At 43.9% G+C, this 24274-nt stretch overlaps 1 protein-coding gene across 1 annotated transcript in view; it reads right to left on the bottom strand.

Annotated features, from left to right (window-relative positions):
• Positions 1-24274, bottom strand: part of LOC115160978 (receptor tyrosine-protein kinase erbB-4) — a gene marked incomplete in the record, with an annotated part of 167370 nt that overhangs the window by 9155 nt on the left and 133941 nt on the right. The window contains 5 exon segments of the mRNA XM_029711599.1: positions 739-909; positions 1098-1195; positions 1849-1995; positions 2136-2211; positions 3357-3512. Coding sequence (XP_029567459.1) covers positions 739-909; positions 1098-1195; positions 1849-1995; positions 2136-2211; positions 3357-3512 — 648 coding nt within the window.

Below are 24274 nucleotides of genomic sequence, written 5' to 3'. Positions count from 1 at the left end.
GTTTATCATGAAGGGGATCCGGGCTAAATTATGGAGTTCTGTGAAAAGTTCAAATAATTTTAAACTGTGTATCTCAGTGTGCCCTTTGTCTACGGTTGAATAAGAGTGCTATTTAAATATCAGCGAGCCCTTTGTAGCCAGGCTTCTAGGGAAAGAACAAGCATGTTGAATAGAGTAGAATAGGATAGAATGGAATACAATAGAATAAGATAGAATATAGTACAATGTAATATAATGAAAAATAATAGAATGCCCTCTGAGAAGGAGAGAGAAGAGAGAGAGAAGAAGAGGGGGAGAAGAGAGAAGAAGAGGGGAGAAGAGAGAAGAAGAGGGGAGAAGAGAGAAGAAGAGGGGAGAAGAGAGAAGAAGAGGGGGAGAAGAGAGAAGAAGAGGGGAGAAGAGAGAAGAAGAGGGGAGAAGAGAGAAGAAGAGGGGGAGAAGAGAGAAGAAGAGGGGAGAAGAGAGAAGAAGAGGGGAGAAGAGAGAAGAAGAGGGGAGAAGAGAGAAGAAGAGGGGAGAAGAGAGAAGAAGAGGGGGAGAAGAGAGAAGAAGAGGGGAGAAGAGAGAAGAAGAGGGGAGAAGAGAGAAGAAGAGGGGGAGAAGAGAGAAGAAGAGGGGAGAAGAGAGAAGAAGAGGGGAGAAGAGAGAAGAAGAGGGGAGAAGAGAGAAGAAGAGGGGAGAAGAGAGAAGAAGAGGGGAGAAGAGAGAAGAAGAGGGGAGAGGAGAGTAGAGTCTTACCCTGTTGGAGTCAACACGTGTCCTGGGTGTGTACGCCAGCGGTGGGATATTAAACGCGTGAGGAACCAGGTACTCCTCAGCATCCATCAGATCCTCCAGCTCTTCCTCATCCAGCAGGCTCTGGAAGAACTTACTGTCGTTGGGGCTGGGCAGCTTCATACGGTCATCACCCTGGAGGGGGGAGGGAGAGAGAGACCAATTACTCCTCGTACACTTAGAATGTAATTTATTTTGGATTGCAAAACATATATCAACAAGATGTGCCTTTGAATCCCAGAGGACGACACATACTATCCTGGTCGTTCACTCTACTCCTCAGGATAAGGAGGGGTGTTCGAGGGGAAGGTAAGGTAACTCACCTGGATGACCAGGTAACGCTGGGGGTCCCGGGCCATCCTACAGAACTCTGCAGCTAGCTCCTTGAACTTGGGCCTGCTATCTGCATCTATCATCCAACCTGGAAGAGACACAGGGAGAGCTTTAGACGTAGAGCCATGGATAAGGTATACTGAAGGAGGATATCCCAGTGTGCTGGTTAAACTGGGCTTCCGTATATAGGTTACAGATCTTGTCATACTTTTGTGTTAGATTTTAATTATATGGTTGATTAAAAAAAAGTTAAATTTTCTGATTATCAAATGTCCTTTTCTCAAGACCTATCACCTGCACAGCCATGTTAGTGTGTTAGTCTGCCAAGTTCCACAGACACGCAACCAATACCACACCAAAGCAATCACTTGTGTGTTCTCTGTGCTACTCTACCAGATTGAAAGAGTAAAGGAGAGGGAAAGAGAGAGAGAGACACGGTGACCTCCCCTAATCCTGGCAGTCTGGTTTAATGAGCAGGGGCATTGGGTACAGGATCATGGAGGAAGGTGACAGAGGCTGTTTGGTCAGTCAGTGACACCCTGGGCCCTATGTGTGAAAGAGGGGCCACAGCCAGAGGAGAGAGAGGGGCCAGAGAAGCGGCACAGCCAGGAAACACCAGGGTAGTGCTCTCTGCATGGACATGGGGGCGTAGTGCCGTCTGTGACCCTACCCTATACTACTGGGGTCATAGCAGCGCGGTCGTGAGAAAGAGAGAGAGAGAAGTTATACAGCGTAGCTTACATTTGACCATGACCATGTATACATCTATGGTGCAGATGGGAGGTTGGGGAAGACGCTCTCCTTTCTCCAGCAGGTCTGGGATGTCCCGGGTCGGGATGCCATCATAGGGCTTCCCCCCGAACGTCATCAATTCCCAAATTGTCACCCCTGAGAAGAGGTGTAAAGTTAAAGGTTTGCCAAATATAATAGATACTAAATCGTAAGAGTTCACCACAGCATTCACATTGCCGTATAAAAAAGACAGCATTAAGACACATTGATTGATTGATGTGAGTGTCCAGTCTTACCGTAGCTCCAGACGTCACTCTGGTGTGTAAACTTCCTGTAGTGGATACACTCCAAGGCCATCCACTTGATTGGCATCTGTAGTTATGGAGACACATACAGTGGGTTCTGAAATTATTGACACCCTTGATAAAGATGAGCAATAATGACTATTTAAAATAAATAATTCAAATATATTGTGTGCTCACAAAAATTGGGAAATTATTTTATTTTATACTAATACAATTGCTCAGAGAAATAAATGTTGTTTAACAAGTAATATTTTTATTTTCTCAAAAAGGTAGGAGTGAAAATTATTGACACCCCTAAACATTTTTATTTAAAGTAGTCAAAAGTGTAGTATCTGGTCGTATATTCCTGGCACGCAATGACTACATCAAGCTTGTGACTCTACAAACTTTTTGGATGCATTTTCAGTTCGTTTTGATTGTGTTTCAGATTATTTTGTGCCCAATATAAATGAATGGTAAATAACTGCCTTGTTGACGTAATATTTACAGGATATTAACAAATTTCACGCAAACAGTTTTAGTGAAGGTTAAGTTGATGCCAAATGGATCACGTAAACAAATATTTGGTGACTTTTAGTCCCTTTTCAGACTAATTTTGATCGGAACACTGCTGTATAACAGTTTGCTCTTCCTCTAAATGGATCATTGGCATTGGTAAAACAGGAAGTGTCACGAGAAAAATGCATAATTAAGAAATATGTATGGTCAGAATTGGACATCATGGGCTGATTACAGATGAAGGATCGTAATTTGAGGCAGTTTGCAAGAGCAGGAATATTCTCTGCAATTGGACATCATGGGCAGAATTGGACATCATGGGCTGATTACAGATGAAGGATCGTAATTTGAGGCAGTTTGCAACAGCAGGAATATTCTCTGCAATATATTCTCGATCCTACACCTGTAAGTTCTGAACTAAAAACCATGCTCATTAGTCTCCATGAAATGTTTAGTCCAGAACTAGGCTTGACCTCCAGAAAACCAGACATGCTAGTCTCCCCTGTTATTGGTAATGGTGAGAGGTTAGCATGCTTTCGGGGTGTGATCTTTGACCCTCTCTAACGTTCTCAAAAAGCTATTTTCATGGAGTTCACATTCTAGAAGAATACAGGGACAGAGAACAGAGGGGAGAGAGGCTCACATTTTTGGAGCAGCAAAACAGTAGGCAGATATAGATTCTCTTTTTCTCGAAGTATTTCCGGCCATGCTTACCTTGCCCCCGTCAGCGTTGTACTCCTTCTCGTTGACGTCCAGCAACCGAGCCAGACCAAAGTCAGTGATCTTGATGTGGTTGGGGGACTTGACCAGCACGTTACGGGCAGCCAAGTCCCTGTGCACCAGTCTCCGCTCTTCCAGATACATCATACCCTGCAAAAAACACACCAACAAACACTGTTACTGAACAGTGAAGAAACACCGTCATCAATATCGCCATTGTCATCATCATTATCAGCAGCAGCAACATCATCCTCATCCTTATCTTCATCATTATCACCATCATCTTCATGGCTGGTATCATCATCATGAACTACAACATCACATATCTTTTTGTAGTGATGGGCATTCCGGCTCTTTTCAGTGAGCCGGCTCTTTTGGCTCCCAAACGGCTCTTTAAAAAAAAATATGTTTTGTATTTTTTCAAGTCAAACAGTTTGCGATAGTTTGACTATGATTGGTGTTAAAACAATTCTAATTAAATTATTCAATGAAATCATACTCTACCTTAACCACAATGTATTTAAAAATGCATTGGTTTGTTATGAAAAAGAATGCTATTAAACATTTGCATTTAAAGTATAACTTTTTAATGTATATAAATACATTTAAAAAAGAATGATGCTATTACACATGTGCATTTAAAGTATAACTTTTTTAATGTATATAAACAAAGTGCATATAAATGTAACAATTCAAAACAAATACAATCTGAACAACATAATAATAGAATATTGCACCATATCAAAGAAAAATAAATAACAATGTGCAAAACTGCAGCATCCCACTTAAAACATTAAACTGGTCCCTCTTTTCTCTCTCTCCTTCATTGCCATGTTATAACCAGCAGCACACAGCAATGCTGACCATATGTTTCTTTTATGAGAGATTTGCATTCTGAAATACAAGCTGCCTCACTTTCGAGGGGTTGATGTGGTTTCTTCTCTCAGTAATTATTTGTCCCGTTTTCGAGAAGACCCTCTCAGAGGGAACGGATGTGGCCACTATGCAGAGTCTCCCTGTCACGACTTTGGTAAGCCGTCGGGAGACAGAGGCCTTGTTCTTCCACCAGCTCAGAGGATCTGCAGATCTTTGAAGGCTCCTCCAAATAGGATCGGACCTCCATTATGGCATCTGCTGAGGGATTCCTTCGTGCTGCATCCCCAGTTGCTCTCTTGTCAAACAGCATCCAAACAGTAGATGTTTGTTGCACTACTGCTGGTACTTCTGCTCCATCTGATCCCTCTTCTTCCTGTTGCCCTGGTGCTTGAGCCAACTGACTGCTGGGGCTGTCCCTCCCTGCTGCTGAGGTTATTCTTTGAAGAGCCTCATCAATCGCTCTGGCATCACTGAAGGCTAACTTCTTAAACCTGGGGTCAAGTGCAGCGATTTCTGATAGCATTTCTGATATTCCATTCTGTGGAACTTTCTGTCCATTGATGAACATAGGGTGTCCATCAACTCTGTCACATATCCTGAGGTTACATTTGCTTCTCTCTGGCGGCTGGCTGTGATTCGCTGCAGACCCTTACACAGAAGTATCATTTTTGAGGCTGTCACATAGCTGAAAAGAGAGAACAGTAACGTATTAGTTCAGGTTCATGTTTTGTCTACTGATACTACATTCTCATCTACTGCTCATACAGTTGAAGTCGGAAGTTTACAAACACTTAGGTTGGAGTCATTATAGCTCGTTTTTCAACCACTCATTTTTCGGTCAGGACATCTACTTTGTGCATGACACAAGTAATTCTTCCAACAATTGTTAACAGACAAATTATTTCACTTATAATTCACTGTATCACAATTCCAGTGGGTCAGAAGTTTACATACAATAAGTTGACTGTGCCTTTAAACAGCTTGGAAAATTCCGGAAAATTATGTTATGGCTTTAGAAGCTTCTGATAGGCTAATTGACATATTTTGAGTCAATTGGAGGTGTACCTGTGGATGTATTTCAAGGCCTACCTTCAAACTTATTGCCTCTTTGCTTGACATCATGGGAAAATCAAAAGAAATCAGCCAAGACCTCAGAAAAAAATTGTAGACCTCCACAAGTCTGGTTCATCCTTGGGACCGATTTCCAAATTCCTGAAGGTACCACGTTCATCTGTACAAACAATAGTACGCAAGTATAAACACCATGGGACCACGCAGCCATAATACCGATCAGGAAGGAGACGCGTTCTGTCTCCTAGAGATTAACGTACTTTGGTGCAAAAAGTGCAAATCAATCCCAGAACAACAGCAAAGGACCTTGTGAAGATGCTGGAGGAAACAGGTACAGAAGTATCTATATCCACAGTAAAACAAGTTCTATATCGACATAACCTGAAAGGCCGCTCAGCAAGGAAGAAGACACTGCTCCAAAACCACCATAAAAAAAGCCAGACTACGGTTTCCAACTGCACATGGGGACAACGATGGTACTTTCTGGAGAAATGTCCTCTGGTCTGATGAAACAAAAATATAATTTTTTGGCCATAATGACCATCGTTATGTTTGGAGGAAAAAGGGGGAGGCTTGCAAGCTGAAGAACACCATCCCAACCGTGAAGCACGGGGGTGTGCAGCATCATGTTGTGGGGGTGCTTTGCTGCAGGAGGAACTGGTGCACTTCACAAAATAGATGGCATCATGAGGTAGGAAAATTATGTGGATATATTGAAGCAACATCTCAAGACATCAGTCAGGAAGTTAAAGCTTGGTCGCAAATGGGTCTTCCAAATGGACAATGACCCCAAGCATACTTCCAAGTTGTGGCAAAATGGCTTAAGGACAACAAAGTCAAGGTATTGAGGTTGCCATCACAAAGCCCTGACCTCAGTCCCATAGAAAATGTGTGGGCAGAACTGAAAAAGCATGTGCAAGCAAGGTGGCCTATAAACCTGACTCAGTTACACAAGCACTGTCAGGAGGAATGGGCCAAAATTCACCCAACTTATTGTGGGAAGCTTGTGGAAGGCTACCCGAAACGTTTGACCCAAGTTAAACAATTTAAAGGCAACTAATTGAGTGTATGTAAACTTCTGACCCACTGAGAATGTAATGAAAGAAATAAAATCTGAAATAAATCATTATCTCTACTATTATTCTGACATTTCACGTTCTTAAAATAGAGTGGTGATCCTAACTGACCTAAGACAGGGAATTTCTCCTAGGATTAAATGTCAGGAACTGTGAAAAACTGAGTTTAAATGTATTTGGCTAAGGTGTATGTAAACTTCCGACTTCAACTGTATATAATACTGGATTAAACAATGATGTAGTTACAACTGCTTACTGTACCTCTCCCCACAGTGACCTGCTCAAAGGGTTCCAGGACTCTGCACACCTCCTCCACCACCTCCCATTCCTCTTGGGCCAGAGCATCAACAGGTGCATTGACAATGGCCAGGGTAGAGATGATGGCATCCTTTGACTCAAGAAACCACTTCAACATATAAAATGTTGAATTCCACCTTGCAGTGCAGTCTTGTTTAGGCCTCAGCTCAAGCATCCCCATCTGGCGTTGTGTAGACTTTAGTTTTTCAGCACCTACTGTGCTCCTGTGGAAGTTCTCTGAGGTGTGCCTGTCGCTGAACTCAAAGAAGTCCAGAAGACAGCTAGACATCGAAAAATCTTCAATGAAGTGACATGTAATCGACATGTAAGAAGTGGTTACCCTTGATGTCCAGCAGTCAGTGGTCAGGCAAACTGCAGTAGCTTTTTGGACTCTTTCCCCCACTGAAGCCTGTGTGCTCTCGTACAGTTGCGGAATAAGTCATTTTGAAAGGGTTTTCCTGCTTGGAATTGTGTACATTGGATTTAGACTATTGCTATAATTTCTAAAACCTCTGTCCTCCATGATCGAAAATGGCTGGAAATCGGTGAAATCATTTTAGCCAATGCAATATCAGTTTGACCTTGTTTTGCTACAGACATAGACTTTGGCATAAACTGGTCCATAGAAGAATGCGTTGCTGTGGGTTGCGGAGTATGCCTACTTGACTGAGTGGATACATCTTCACGTGTGGAGGTGCTGGCTCCACCACTATCACTAGCAGACCTGCTAGTTTCTCGAAGCTCTGCTACAGCTAGCTTCACAGTTGGGTGCACAGTTCGCATATGCCGGTGTAGGTTGTGTGTAGAACCGGCTTTATATGAGATTTTGTTTTGGAAAATTCTACACTGTGCTCTAACATTGTCTACATTATTATAATGCATCCAAATGCTACTGTGCTTCCGACTCATTTTCCAGCTGTTGTTTTCACAGCTGTCCTTCCTCTCTCTCCTCGGCTGCTAAGTGTGTGACTGTGAGTGAGTTGGCTCGGCCCTCCCTCACACATCTTTGGTTCATTGGTTGACACTGTGTGTTTGATTGACAGGAACAACAGGTGAGGCTGTTAGTCAGAACGAATATGTGTACGCTTGAGCATTTAGGCCTATATTATTTGATTTATTTTTTTGTTGTTTGAATTAGTTAATTCTATTCATTTAAATATTTTGATTATTCATATCTTAATTTTTTTATATTTTTATAAATAGATGTGGCTCTTCTGATATGCGAGCCGGCTCGCAACGTTCACCTACAAGAGCCGGCTCCCAACGTTCACCTACAAGAGCCGGCTCCCAACGTTCACCTACAAGAGCCGGCTCCCAACGTTCACCTACAAGAGCCGGCTCCCAACGTTCACCTACAAGAGCCGGCTCCTAACGTTCACCTACAAGAGCCGGCTCCCAACGTTCACCTACAAGAGCCGGCTCCCAACGTTCACCTACAAGAGCTGGCTCTTAGAGCCGACTCGTTCGCGAGCGACCCATCACTAATCTTTTGGGCACAAAACTATATCACCAATATCATCAGCTATGCAAAACTTTAATCAACTATCATAATTGATTTGACTCTTCAGAAGGAGAATCCATTTCATAACAGTGTATTGGGGCTCGGCAAAGTGTCATACTTTTTTAATAAACAATTAAAAAAGAACAACTTGAGTCACCACCCTTTAATGAATAGATAGTTTGCAGCGATAAGGCCCGACTGAGAGTCTTTCTTTCCTTGATAACGTTTCCTGGTGCAGAAGCATCAATCTGTGTGATAAAACTCCTGAAATTGATTTTGTGGAGGAGTGAACAATACAGGTAATTGATTAACGTGTGTATGGAGGGAGTATGTTGCAGAGACCCTATACATGGCAACACTGCTGCTGTTGTACAATAGCGCTTCTTCTATTTCCTTACGACACTTGAGGTCAGGAGTCCCCGCACAAAGCAACACCTTTTAATAAAGCTGTATGTGAGCTGCAGTGTTTAACCTAAAAAAGTATTGTAGACTGAAGTTCAAAGTAGAGAAGAACAAAAAAGCTACTCAAGAACTTGAGCAGCCCACACAAAGTGAGTGTCTTGCATCTGATGGCAGAGCAAAATGCACACACCATGCACCCGCATATCAATGAAAGGGTATTCAATGCCAAAGTAACAGCAGTGTCTGAACAAATATCGCCTGCGCTATAGAACTATAGTCCCCATTGTATATCGCTACAAGATTGCCCCAGCCTCTGAAGAATAAGAAAAACAAATTCACCTATTTAAGTTGGTCTCAGAGTAAGAGAAAGCACGTTGGGGCCAAGCAGTGAACAAACAGAACAGGTCTTATTTGAAACCATAACAAATTGGATTTAGGTTGGAATGGGTAGAATGGGGGCTGAGGAGGAGGAGAAGGAGGAGGAGCGTGGAGGTGGTATAAGAGGTGAGATTCCAGTGGTAAGGCTGTCATCACACCGGGTCATTTGGGCGGGAGAAAGAAGAAAACACACCCTGCTTTCTCCCCCACACTCCTCTCTTTTTCACCCTCTTTCTCTTTCTTTCTCCCGCTCTCCCACTTTCTCTTTCGCTCTCCCTCTGTTTCTTTCTCTCACCATCCCTCTCTCTCTAAGCAGGGGAGCGGGGGAGAGGGTTATTGAAGGGGAGGTGCAGACAGGTCTTCCATACCTAACAGGCACAACAGGTAAAGGGGAATGAGAGCTGTGGGAAAATAGAGAGGAGAGAGAGAAAGAGAAAGAGAAAGAAAGAGAGAGAACGAGAGAGAAAACAAAACGAGAGAGAGAGAGAGAGAGAGAGAGAGAGAGAGAGAGGACAAGGAAGAGCAGTGTGGAAAGAAAGACAGTGGGCCAATGCTAGTGTTGATGTTCTCCGTTACATAGGCCAAATTGAAATGAAGTAATAGGCCACGTATAGGGGGATGTGTCTGCTAGGATACAATGTTCGGGTTCAAACAGGCGTGATCACACACGTGCACACGCACACATGCACGTACATAGGTATGCACGCAAGCAAGTACGTATGCACGCACACACACGATAATCCCTGCTATATCCTAACCTAACCTTTGAACCCAGTCATCCTAGCCATCTGAAGGAAAAGCATGCTGTCACAGTGTGTCCTTCCTCTGTTCCTCTGTGCTGTCGATCCACTACAGACCCTTCTCTGACTCTCCCTTTCCCTCTCTCTCTCTCTCTCTCTCTCGCTCTCTCTTCCCCTCTCCCTCTCTCTCCCATTCTCTCTCGATCTCTCTCTTTAACACTGGTTGGCTTCAGTGTGATGAATAGCTCAGCAATAATTGTCCATTAAAAGTGAATTACCTGTGGATTTGGAAGGCTAAACACAGAGGTGGGAATGAAGAGGGAATGGATCTGTTCTGACACAGACAGACAACCATCCGAAATATGGACACTGCTTCACTCTCTGTGTGTTCTTTGGAGGAGGAAGAGAGGAAGACAGGATGGGAGGAAGAGAGGAAGACAGGATGGGAGGAAGAGAGGAAGAGGTTGTGATTGTGGTAAGAGGGGGGAGTAGGTGTGTGGCTGTGACTGTGACTGACAAACTGTGTGTGTGTGTGTGTGTGTGTGTGTGTGTGTGTGTGTGTGTGTGTGTGTGTGTGTGTGTGTGTGTGTGTGTGTGTGTGTGTGTGTGTGTGTGTTCAGTGGCAGTCAGCCGGTGTGCGTTGTGTGTGAGTCGTGCTGATGGGTCCTGACAGAATCTTATTTGTACATAAATCGCTCTCTCTCTCAGTAATCTCCTCAATTTTCAAGACAATTAAGCAGTGGAAGGAAAATGGATGGCTTGCCAATGCTTGAATGTTAATTACCTAGCACAATGATAGGGTGTGTGTGTGTGTTTGTGTGTGTTTGCATGTGTGTGAGGATGGAGATGGGGAGTGAAGTGTTTAGGATTGGAAGTGAGAGACCGAGCTGAGCGGCGGAGGACGTGCAGACACTTAGCTTGTTTTCCCCCACCTGGTCGGTTTATCTGATTGCTGCTCAATGAGGTGGACACGGAAGGTGGAAACAAAGACCAGGAACTGGAACACAACACTGTGTGTATGTGTGTGTGTCTCTCTGTGTGTGTGTGGGTGTGTGGTTAATGCTGGGTTGTGATAAACACATACATATACTAGGTGAGGAGAGGTGAGAAGAAAAGAGAAGAGATGAGGAGAGGAGAGAAGAGGTGAGGAGAGGTGAGGAGAGTTGAGAAGGGGATAGGAGAGGGGAGGAGAGAAAGGAGAGAAGAGGAGACGAAAGGCGAGAAGCGGAGAGGTGAGGAAAGGAGAGATGAGGTGAGAAGAGGAGAGAACAGGAGAGGAGAGAAGAGGTGAGGAGAGGAGAGGTGAGGAAAAGAAAGGAGAAGAGAGGTGAGAAGAGGAGAGAAGAGGAGAGAAGAGGAGAGGTGAGGAGAAGAGAGGTGAGAAGAGAAGAGGAGAGGAGAGAAGAGGAGAGGTGAGGAGAGGAGAGAAAAGGAGTGAAGAGGAGAGGTGAGGAGAAGAGAGGTGAGAAGAGAAGAGGAGAGGAGAGAAGAGGAGAGAAAAGGAGTGAAGAGGAGAGGTGAGAAGAAGAGAGGTGAGAAGCAGAGAGGAGAGGAGTGAAGAGGGGAGGAGAGAATTGAAGAGAAGAGGAGAGGTGAGGAAAGGAGAAGAGAGGAGAGAAGAGGTGAGGAGAGGTGAGGTGAGGAGAAGAGAGGTGAGAAGAGGAGAGAAGAGGGGAGGAGAGAATTGAAGAGAAGAGGAGAGGAGAGAAGAGGAAAGGAGAAGAGAAGTGAGAAGAGGAGAGAAGAGGTGAGGTGAGGAGAGGAGAGGAGAGGAGGGAGAGAAGAGGTGAGAAGAGGAGAGAAGAGGTGAGAAGAGGAGAGAAAAGGAGAGAAGAGGAGAGGTGAGAAGAAGAGAGATGAGGAGAGGATAGGTGAGAAGAAGAGAGGTGAGGAGAGGATAGGTGAGAAGAGGAGTGAAGAGGGAAAGAAAGAATTGAAGGGAAGAGGAGAGGTGAGGTGAGGAGAGGAGAGGTGAGGGGAGGGGAGGGGAGGAGAGGCTTGAAAGGGGGAGGTGAAGAGATGAGAGGTAAGGAGAGAAGGGGATAGAAGAGAAGAGGTGAGGAGAGAAGAGAAGAGGAGAGGAGCGGTGAGGAGAGAAGAGGAGTGAAGAGGGGAGAAGAGAATTGGAGAGGAGAGGAGAGGGGAGGAGAGGAGAGGAGTAAAGGGGGGAGGGGAGGAGAGAATTGAAGAGAAGAGAAGAGGAGAGGTGAGGTTATGAGAAGAGGGGTGAGAAGAGGAGAGAGGAGGAGAGGAGAGAAGAGGTGAGGAGAGGTGAGGTGAGGAGAAGAGAGGTGAGAAGTGAAGAGAAAAGGAGAGAAGAGGAGAGGTGAGAAGAGGAGTGAAGAGGGAAAGAGAGAATTGAAGAGATGAGGAGAGGTGAGGAGAGGTGAGGGGAGGGGAGGAGAGGCTTGAAGGAGGGAGGTGAGGAGAGGAGAAGTGAGGAGAGAAGAGGAAAGCTGAGGTGAGGAGAGACGAGGAGAGGAGAGGGGAGGAGAGTTGAGAAGGGGATAGGAGAGGGGAGGAGAGAAAGGAGAGAAGAGAAGACAAAAGGTGAGAAGAGGAGAGGTGAGGAAAGGAAAGCAGAGGTGAGGAGAGAATAGGAGAAGAGAGGAGAGGTTTAGAAGAGGTTAGAAGAGGTGAGGAGAGAAGAGAAGAGTTGAGGAGAGATGTGAGAAGGGGATAGGAGAGGGGATGAGAGAAGAGGAGAGGAGAGAAAATTAGAGGAGAGAAGAGGAGAAGTGAGGTGAGGTGAGGAGAGAAAAGGAGAGAAGAGGAGAGGTGAGGAGAGATGAAGGGAGAGGAGAGGTGAGAAGAGGAGAGGAGAGGAGAGGAGAGGTGAGGTGAGGTGAGGTGAGATGAGATGAGGAGAGAAGGTGATAGGAGAGGTGAGGAGAGGAGAGGTGAGGTGAGGTGAGGTGAGATGAGATGAGGAGAGAAGGTGATAGGAGAGGTGAGGAGAGGAGAGGTGAGGTGAGGTGAGATGAGGAGAGAAGGTGATAGGAGAGGTGAGGAGAGGAGAAGTAAGGAGAGAAGAGGAGAGGTGAGGTGAGATGAGAAAAGGAGAGAAGAGAAGAAGAGAGGTGAGGAGAGAAGAGGAGACATGAGGAGAGAGACCTAGGCTGGCAGTGTGCTCTAAGAATCCATTTCACAACACGCTGACACTTCCTTATTTTATTTTATATACACGCACACACACACAACCCTTTAAGACCAAACACTTACAGAACACAGAATAATCTATAATAAAGTGAGTCCCTCTCTTTGTTGTAAGATGCTATTTTTGATGGTAGACTACCATTCTACATGAACAACATCATACATAGGTTCCAAATCTATGTTTGTTCTCTCTTGCTCTCACTCTCTCTTTCCCCACCTCTTTCTCTCTCTCTCGCGCGCTCTTTCTCTCTCTGTGGACGCCTGCCAATACCATTACAAAGGGAGAGGACAGAGAACAGAGAGCTCGGTGGGTGCGTGATGCAGGCAGCTGAGAGTGTATTTAAAATAGATTACTTGTGGAAGCTAGGCAGGAGATCAATGATCACTGATTACAGCAGGCTTGATAATGCTTCTCATCCACATAATATTTATCCTTCGTGTCTACTTCAAAGGGATGAGAAATCAATACACACAATGGCCATTTAGACACTTGATCCTACGATAATAGAACAGATAGGACTGATGGTAGTGGCTGAAATGACACCCTATTCCCTATGTAGCGCACTACTTTGATACCCTATTACCCATGTACGTATACACTATATAGTACACTACTTTTGAACAGAGCCCTATGACTGGTCAGATAGGATAATTATTAAGGGCAGCAGGCCATGACTTAAAAAGGAAAGTTACCATTAGACAGTTCCATCTGTTCTGACTTACGAGCTCCACAGTCGAACATGAGATCTCCATGAACTACCAAAAAGATGCTCTGCTTTTTATTCAGACCTGCTGTTTGATGCTTTGGTACCAAGGCGTCAGTGAAAAGGACAATACATAAATCAAAGACTTTTCAAGGAAGAAAATTGCATCATGGTCAAATTCCACTCTGTTCTGCTGTCTAGATGTCTAGCAGTCACAGTGTATGAAGTCCACATGAGGACAGACTCGTGCGCGCATGCCTGCATGTGTGTGTATTTGTCCTTATGTACACTACCGTTTAAAAGTTTGGGGTAACCTTGTTTGTGAAAGAAAAGCAAATTTTTTTGTCCATTAAAATAACATCAAATTGATCAGAAATACAGTGTTGACATTGTTAATGTTGTAAATGACTATTGTAGCTGGAAACTAAAGATTTTTTATGGAATATCTACATAGGCGTACAGAGGCCCATTATCAGCAACCATCACTCCTGTGTTCCAATGGCACGTTGTGTTACTAATCCAAGTGTATCATTTTAAAAGGCTAATTGATCATTAGAAAACCATTTTGCAAATATGTTAGCACAGCTGAAAACTGATGTCCTGATTAAAGAATCAATAATACTGGCCTTCTTTAGACTAGTTGAGTATCTGGAGCATCAGCATTTGTTGGTTCGATTACAGGCTCAAAATGGCCAGAAACAAAGAACTTTCTTCTGAAACTCGGCAGTCTATTCTTGTTCTGAGAAATGAAGGCTATTCTATGCAAGAAATTGTCAAGAAACTGAAGATCTCGAATAATGCTGTGTACTACTTCCTTCACAGAACAGTGCAAACTGGCTCTAACCAGAATAGAAAGAAGAGTGGGAGGACCCGTTGCACAACTGAGCAAGAGGGCAAGTACATTAGAGTGTCTCGTTTGAGAAACAGATGTCTCACAAGTCCTCAACTGGCAGATTTATTAAAGAGTACCCGCAAAACACCAGCTTCAACGTCAACAGTGAAGAGGTGACTCCGGGATGCTGGCCTTCTAGGCTGAGTTCTTCTGTCCAGTGCCTGTTGGCCAGTCTGAGATATGGCTTTTTCTTTCCAACTCTGCCTAGAAGGCCAACAACAACCATTTGTTGTTGCTTATGCTCAGTTTCCCTTATTAAATCTATTTCATGTCTTTATCTTTTCAGCCTTATACATTGTACAGTATAGCTATATTTTTTGCAGTGTGTACCATGTCTCGATATTGTAGTTTAAGCTCATACAATTCCTTTGACAATGGAGAGTAAAATGCAACCAAGTTAAAACTAAGACGACTCATTTTTAGCTTCGTACAGCAATTCTACCCTTCTCCTCCAGCCACACAAGAAGAGAACCACCTCTAGAAATGATAGAGCCGCCGTACATACACTAGAGGAGGGGAGGAGAGAGACCTAGGCTGGCAGAGCTCTCCCATCTCATCTAAACAACATAGACTGCATCTCAAATGGCACATAGGGCTCTGGTCAAAGTAGCGCACTAAATAGGGCATATGGTGCCATTTGGGATGCGAGCCTAGTGAAAGGGATGAGACTACACTCCTTCCATTTAGCTGGAAAAATAAATGGCTGCCATTTTAATTATACAGAACGTCTGGCAGTGTGATGGAATAATCCAGACTGGGATTGGACGGTTCTCTAACTAGCCAAGTCACCATCAACACCATCAGTATTCACACCACAGCCAATCCCACTGGCATTTCACACTCAAAGGTCTGTGTCTGTGAGAGATGAAGTGTGTGTGTGTGTGTGCTGAGCCAAAACCTTCCAAGGAGGTCAATGAAATATAGATGATGATCAGAGACAGGGAGGGCAGGGGGGAGGAAGGGGGAGGAAGGGGGAGGTGCTGACCTTGGGTGAGGAAGGAGAATGTAATTTGCCAGAATGAAGGGGAGAGAGGAGGATGTGGTATTGACACTAAGTTTGACCTAGGCATCAGAAGAGGCAGGTTAGGATAAACCTGTTTATCCTGAGGTCAGGCAAACACATACGTTTCTGCTCCTGACAAATGGTTTATGTCAATCTTAACACTTCTCTAGGGTAGGGGGCACTATTTTCACCTCCAGATGAAAAGCGTGCCCAAAGTAAACTGCCTGCTACTCAGGCCCAGAAGCTAGGATGTGCATATACTTGGTAGATTTGGATAGAAAACGCTCTAAAGTTTACAAAACTGTTAAAATAACGTCTGTGAGTATAACAGAACTGATTTGGCAGGTGAAAACCTGAGAAAAATCCATCCAGGAAGTAGGATTTTTTATTTTTGTGGTTTTCTATTGAATGCCTTTACAGTATCCATTGACTTAGGACGCAAATTGCACTTCCTATGCCTTCCACTAGATGTCAACAGTCTTTAGAAATTGTTTCAGGCTTGTATTCTGAAAAATGAGGGAGTAAGACCAGTCTGAATGACTGGGCCCTACAGTGTCACAGAGTTTTTTCATGCGCACGACCGAGAGCGCGCCTTTCTTGTTTACCTTTTATATTGACGACGTTATTTTCTGGTTGAAATATTATCGATTATTTAGGCTTAAAACAACCTTAGGATTGATTATAAACATCGTTTCACATGTTTCTATGAACTTTACAGATACTATTTGGATTTTTCATTTGTCTGTTGTGACTGTGTTTGAGCCTGTGGATTACTGAACAAAACGCGCAAACAAAACAGAGGTTTTTGGATATAAAGAGAGACTTTATCAAACAAAACTTGTGCAACCATATGAAGATCATCAAAGGTAAGTGATTAATTTTATCTCTATTTCTGATTTCTTCCACTTGGCCGGTAACTGTTTGTAATGATTTGTCTGCTGGGCGATGTTCTCAGATAATCGCATGGTATGCTTTCGCCGTAAAGCCTTTTTGAAATCTGACACCGTGGCTGAATTAACAAGAAGTTAATCTTTAAACCAATGTATAACACTTATATGTTTCATGAATTTTTATAATGAGTATTTCTGTTTTTGAATTTGGCGCTCTGCAATTTCACTGGATGTTGGCCAGGTGGGACGCTAGCATCCCACAGACCCTAGTGATGGACAATTAAGCTGAGATCAGATAATATATGAGATAAAAACACCATTAATATCAATAACAATTTATTTAATTTTGAGGCAAAGGTAAAACAGAGGCAAGATGCCTAGTAGGTGTTCTTACTCCCTTCTAGACCATTGAGAAGATAAATATGTTGTGTAGAAAGTCTACCCATTGCAACAGTTGGTTAAATTGTACATATTTAATGGTGCACTTTTGCTCCCTGCTTTGCTCATAACAAATGCTCATATGCAAATCATGGTAAGAAATGGAATCCACACAGCCAAGCCAATTACATATAGCTGTTGAGTGGATCCACACACAAACACAAACACACACACGCTGATGCACACACACACGCATGAAGGCACGTACACGTGCACATACACACATGCACGCACACACGCATACACACACTTTGTTCTGATGGTGGCATTGTGGTGCCATAGGGCTTGAACCCAGCTACACTTCATTATTTCTTTTGTCTTTTCATTATTTTCTTCTCTTGTTCCCTCCAGGTTGCCCTATTGGCTAACACCTAGTCTGTGCATTAATGGGGGTTAAAGCATCAACACACACACACACACACAGAACAGCAAGGTCTGGCAACAGAGGAAGACTGGTTAATCGATTAGTGCAAACATTAGGGGTATGGGGGGAGGCAGAGAAAGAGAAAGAGGAAGATTGAGACAGAGATAGAGAGAGAGAGAGAAAGAGAGAAAGAAAGAAAGAGAGAGAGAGAGAGAAAGAGAGAGAGCGAGAGAGAGAGAGAGAGAGAGAGAGAGAAGAAAAGGGGATTGAGGGGATAAAGAGAGGGAGGATAAGGTGACAGAGGGAGGAAGGAAATAGTATAATCTGTTATCAACAGCATAAACAGTCTTTAGGAATCAATTCAAACACTTCATGTCAAATGTTATTTTTAGAGAGTCCATGGTTGTATTCCCAATGGCCGCCTATGCACCCTGGTCAAAAGTAGTGCACTAAATAGGGAATAGTGCACCATTTGGGATGTAGCCCAGGTTTGTTACACCTGGCAATTACAGCATTATAGCAACTAATCAGTACTGATACTAAACTCATTATTTATCAGATTAGCATCCTCTTCTGATTCAATGCCAAGCAAATTTGCATCTGTAGGCCTGCGTTTAAAGATATAGACAGTTTTCAGTATGGAGTGTTGTGCTTCTTCACAAAGAAAGATGAGTGGTTCAGGAACAGCAAAGAACAAACACACCACACTATTCTGTGTCTAGGAGAAGGGTTGGAAGATGGGAGAAGAGAAAGGAGCGCTGATGCTACCTCACTCTCCAACCAAGCTGCATGGATTGAGGAGCAAAACTGAAGTCTAAAGGAAATTCAGCAACTATTGAAGGATCATGGAAGTTGTGAAAAGTGTTCCTTTGTCGTTAAAAAAATGGCAGCGCTTCATCAGTGAGTTGGGAGCAGGACAAGAGAAGGGGACATTAAAGGGACAATGATACAGGAAGCCTGTGGAGTGTGTTGGGAGGTTGAAGGGTTGGGGGTGGCTGTATGGTGTCCTCCACACCTCACTGCCCGCTCAGCAAGGGGTAGGGGTGACAGAATACCAATAGGTATCTGGGTACGGGGTGGGGGGAGGAGGGGGGTGGGGAATCAGTTATAGAACCCATTGCCCTTTATGGTTGAGAGGTCTGGGGTCCGCTCATCAACCGAGATTTCACTAAATGGGAACAAATTGAGACTCTGCATGCATAATTCTGCAAAAATATCCTCCGCGTACAATGTAAAACACCCAATAATGCATGCAGAGCAGAATTAGACCGATATACGCTAATGATCGAAATCCAGAAAAGAGCTATTAAATTCTACAACCACCTAAAAGGAAGCGATTCTCAAACCTTCCTTAACAAAGCCATCACCTACAGAGAGATGAACCTGGAGAATAGTCCCGTAAGAAAGCTGGTCCATGGGGCTCTGTTCACAAACACAAACAGACCCCACAGAGCCCCAGAACAGCAACACAATTAGACCCAACCAAATCATGAGAAAGGGGTAGGGTATATGATGAGAGTATAAGGAAGAAAGCATCAGAGGAAAGATACAGCATCCTGATCAGATGACCTGTCTTTGAGATTATCTCTTGGAGAGGTCAAAGCACAGCAGCAGAAAGGTTTGGACTTTATTTTTCACACAGACAGACAGGCGGATATGGCACTGGAGGGGCCACCAGGCAGCACATACAGGCAGCCATCTTTCCTCTATCAGGTATGCCAACCCATCTGTCAGACTGGTGGCAGTCTCTCTCTCTTTATCCATCTCTCTCTAGTGTGAGGTCATGGGCAAGCAGCAGGTCTGAGCTGGACCTCTCAGTCTGTGACCCTGAAAGAGCCAGGCCATAAAAACACACACACACACACACACACACACACACACACAAACACAAACAGGTACACGTACACACACACATACACACACACACACACTCACTCACACACTCACAGAAACAGGTACACACACACACACACACACACACACACACACACACACACACACACACACACACACACACACACACGCACACACACACACGCACACACACAAACATAGCCAGGCCGGGTCCAAGGTCCTGAGGGAGGACCAGGACAGTGAAACACAACATACGCCAACACATGACCTTGTCCTGGAGGGGCGGCCCGTGCCCTGTGCTCCATGCCCCACTCAGGCCTGGCATGGTGGGTAGAGAGAGGGCACCAGATGGGCCTGGTAATGTGTTTGGCATGGTGAGAGGCGTGATGTGTGTGTAGGTACCTCACCTCTCACCACTATCTTCAGGTGACACCATGAGCCACCAGTGTGTGTGTTTGTGAAAGGGAAGGGTGTGTGGGGATGGGTGTGTGCGTACGTGTCTTTGTGTGTGTCAGAGAGAGAGGTGTGTGTGTGTGTGTGTGAGAGAGAGGTGTGTGTGTAGGGCGTTAGTTCATTAACAACACTGCAGGGGCCATAAGGGAAGAAGGGATGGAGGGATGGGGCTATGGAGAGAGGAGGGGGGCTATCAACAACTCCATTTGATGTAAAAGGCTTTAGCTGCAGATGCTGCGATACTTTGGTTTGTGTGGGAGGAAGTCATGGGATCTATAGCTCCTTACAGCTGAGTGGCGCAGTGGTCTAAGGCACTACATCTCTGTGCAAGAGGCATCACTGCAGCCCCTGGTTTGAATTCAGGCTACATCACATCCGGCCTTGATTGAGAGTCCCATAGGGCGGTGCACAATTGGCCCAGCATTGTCTGGGTTTGGCTGAGGTAGGCCGTCATTGTAAATAAGAATTTGTTCTTAACTGACTTGCCTAGTTAAAGAGGTTAAATAAATAAATCAATAAATAATAATAATCGGTGGCTTGTATACACTATTTGAAAGTGTGTCAGAATACAATATTTGTATTAGATGTAGGTAACAGGTTTATAATTAAAAACATATTTTGTAAGGCTCAGACATTTTAGCATCTTCCCATAGACACAAACACACACAACCTAATCAGCATGTCAACACACATGGCAGAGAGAGCAGTACACCCACAAAGGCACCACCAGTTAAGAAAAAGTATTCAAACGTATAAAGACAAAAACAAAGGGGAAAACAACACAATCCTATTTCACTCTTCAATCACTTTGATATTCTGGTCAACAGCAGACACAGCTTTCTATTGTCTGTCTCCCATCAAAAGGAGAGCTGGCCCAAGCATGCACAGATTACACCTGAAGCACGAGGACTTCCAGCGAGTGGTGAACTTCATCAACAACTACGCAGAGGATAATGCAATACTATTACCAGGATGCCACCCAGGACACAAACCCTTGGTGGAAAGCTGCTGCCATCCCATGTGACAAAAGCAGTGGTGTGGCGTCTCTACAAGGAATCGATGACAACACTTGGTATGTAAATCATAAACACATTTTGATTATTTAATTGACCTCCAACATGACTGGCACTACTTTTATTGATCTCACATAATTTGTTTTGTTATTTCCTGTTTTACAGCTTCGATGCTGTGGTTGCTAAGGAGCGTTCAGACTCAGTCAGGACCAGGTTTCAGCTGCTGCGCCACGCTGACATCCTTCCTCCAATAGATGGTCTGCCTGTACAAGCACCACCTGGACTGGACACAGCTAGACACACGTATCTTTTTGAGAAGATCAGGGAGTTTTGCGACGAAGAGGCTATGGACATCATATGGCCTGCACCAAAGTAAAGGGCAGGACAGAAACAGTCTCTCCGAATATAGATTCCTTTGTTCATGCGTGGTTTGGACGGACCAGTCATCAGCGCTATCTACAGTGCCTCTATCCAACTGACCATCTCCTAACACACACGCCATACGTTGTTGCTACAATTTATTATTTATCCTGCTGCTCACCCACTTTACCCCTGATTGTATGCATATAACTACCTTGTCTATCACTGATATCATTATTGATATTGTTCTTGTACATACTGTATATTATTTTATTTATATTGACACTATCTGTTTCTGATATTGCTACTATGCAAGTAACCATTTGGCTGTACCTTTTCCACCTTCTGTAGAGACCCATCCACTTAGCAAGATGTGGCTGGGGATATAGCCTTTCTTTCATATGACCCATCAATTTACTGTCTTTCACATGACCCATCAATTTAGTGTCTTTTACATGACCCATCAATTTAGTGTCTTTTACATGACCCATCAATTTACTGTCTTTCACATGACCCATCAATTTAGTGTCTTTTACATGACCCATCAATTTAGTGTCTTTTACATGACCCATCAATTTAGTGTCTTTTACATGACCCATCAATTTACTGTCTTTTACATGACCCATCAATTTAGTGTCTTTTACATGACCCATCAATTTACTGTCTTTCACATGACCCATCAATTTAGTGTCTTTTACATGACCCATCAATTTAGTGTCTTTTACATGACCCATCAATTTACTGTCTTTTACATGACCCATCAATTTACTGTCTTTCACATGACCCATCAATTTAGTGTCTTTCACATGACCCATCAATTTAGTGTCTTTTACATGACCCATCAATTTAGTGTCTTTTACATGACCCATCAATTTACTGTCTTTCATATGACCCATCAATTTACTGTCTTTCACATGACCCATCAATTTAGTGTCTTTTACATGACCCATCAATTTAGTGTCTTTTACATGACCCATCAATTTACTGTCTTTTACATGACCCATCAATTTAGTGTCTTTCACATGACCCATCAATTTAGTGTCTTTTACATGACCCATCAATTTACTGTCTTTCACATGACCCATCACAAGCGAGTCTGGGTAAGCGTAATTTAATATTCATAAAATATTTTTATCTGGATACTTTCTGTTTACCTGGAATTTTTCCTTATTGTAGGCTACTACTTTTACCACTTTTAGTCTTAATCTTTACTACACTACTCACTGTTTAGCACATGACCTCACATGTGAATCCTTAAACGAATGGGTGGGGCTGGCTTAAGGTGTGAACAATGCTGAATGGGTGTAGACAAAGGAGAGCTCTCCAGTAGGTACCAAAATATTCAAGGCCCATTTTCTCAAAAGTGAAGTTACAAGCTTATCAACTTTCAAAGCAGAAATACTTTCCCATTATTCCTCAAATACAGTGTATGATATACATTTTTTAATCCAATGTAAAAACCACAATTTAAAAATGTGCTACATAAGACCAAATCTAGGCGGTTGGTCACATATGTGTACCTACCATAAGAGTCCCCTTGAAGCGTACCATTGACTATGTACATACCCAGTGTCCGACAGAGCTGCAGGAGTTGTGACCCGTTTTTATTGGTTATGATGTCGTAGCTGTGTCTAGGGGGGAATAGGGGGGAGGGAACGCTGTCACCTCCAGGCAGGTGTTTGTCCCACTGTGTGCTGAGGGTGTCAGGTTCTTGTCCAGTTCTGGCATTTATGTTGCCACAGATTAGTACATGTCCCTGGGCCTGGAAATTGTCGATCTCTATGATGGAGAAGCTGTCATTATTAAAGTATGGGGATTCTATTGGGGGGATATATGTAGCACACATGAGGACATTTTTCTCTGTTGAGATCATTTCTGTATTAATTTCAAGCCATATGTAAAATGTTCCTGTTTTGACTAATTTAATAGAGTGGGTTAGGTCTGCTCTATACCAAGTTAGCATACCCCCTGAGTCTCTTCCCTGTTTCACACCTGGTAGTTTGGTGGATGGGACTACCAGCTCTCTGTAACCTAGAGGGCAACCAGTGGGTCTGTCTCCTTAATGTTTCTTGTAGGATGAAGTCTGGGTTCCTGCTCTTTAGGCCAAAGGCAGATGATCTCAGACCTTGTATATTCCAGGATGAAATAGTAAAAGCTTTGTGTTCCATAGTGTCTAGTGTTGTTGTGGTTTAGGCCCGGACCATCACAGTAGATGTGAGCAAAGCATGTTGAGCATCTGATACATACCTCTTAGGTTGCAGAATGGGGCTTGGGCCTGTTGCTCTGTGTCTCTCTCTCCAGCCTGAGCTGTCAATCACGTTCAACTGTTCACCCCCCGGCCCCTCCCCTTAACACGGCTCCTGGCTGCTAATTGGCCCACACGCTCAACAATTTACTACTCAATTTGTCAGGCCCTGGAGTGCCGCTCTGTGAGCTGCTAGCCATGCCTTGTCAGCACTTAGAAAGCCGAAGTGGTGAGAACGCCTGCAGGGTAGGGAAACAAAGTGTGTCCCAAATGGCACCCTATTCCCTATATAGTACACTACTACTGTACACAGGACCCCGTATGGGCTCTGGTCAAAGGTAGCGCACTATATAGGGAATAGTGTGCCATTTGAGATGCACACAGAGTAACATAATACTGGTGCTGAGATGAAAGACTGAAACAACGTACAGAAGTCCATTAAAAGCCTCTTTAGGATACGGAATAATTAGTTGTAATGTAGAAATCATAATAATAATCCTAATCATAATGATAATCATAAGTGCTCAGCACGGTCATAATGACATCATTTGGATGTGGTGTAATGAGAGACATTATCTTTGATCTATGATTGATCTGGGAGAATGAGAGAGACAAGGAGATAGGGAGGGGATAGGGGAGGAAGGGAGGGAGAGAGAGAGGGGGAGAGGGGGATGAGGGACTGAGGGAAAGGGGGAGAGAGAGAGAGAGAGAGAGCGAGAGGGGGAAGAGTGAGAAAATGTGTGAGGGGGTTAGAGAGAGGGAAAGAGAGAGATAACAAGAGAAAGAGGGAAAGAGAGAGAAAGCTAGCAAGAGAGCGCTGAGCAATCAACCAGGTTTCCCATGGAACACATTTCCAGAAAGTGGGGGATGGAGTGTGAAGAGAGAGAACCCATAAGGTCTCTAAATGCACAACAGAAACATCATATTAACCCAGTATATAATTGTTGGTCTGGAATGAAGAATGTGCAACCAAGCATACACAGAGCAGAGCTTACACAGTATTTATGAGCTCCAAGTGAACTGTGCACTCCAATTCACCCCGCAAAACATTTTGCACTATACCCATCTCTGAGGATCTGTGTAGCTGATGCATTAAATGTTGGTATGGGATGAATAACAGCTCCATTGTTTTGTACTCAATCTTTTATTCCGCCAGTATACCACCCCCTCTCTCTGTCTCTCTCTTCCCTCATAGTTTA

Source organism: Salmo trutta, chromosome 24, assembly GCF_901001165.1.
Source record: "Salmo trutta chromosome 24, fSalTru1.1, whole genome shotgun sequence".
NCBI lineage: Eukaryota > Metazoa > Chordata > Actinopteri > Salmoniformes > Salmonidae > Salmo > Salmo trutta.
Note: the sequence above shows the minus strand (reverse complement) of the source record. Positions and strands in the feature narration are given on the sequence as shown.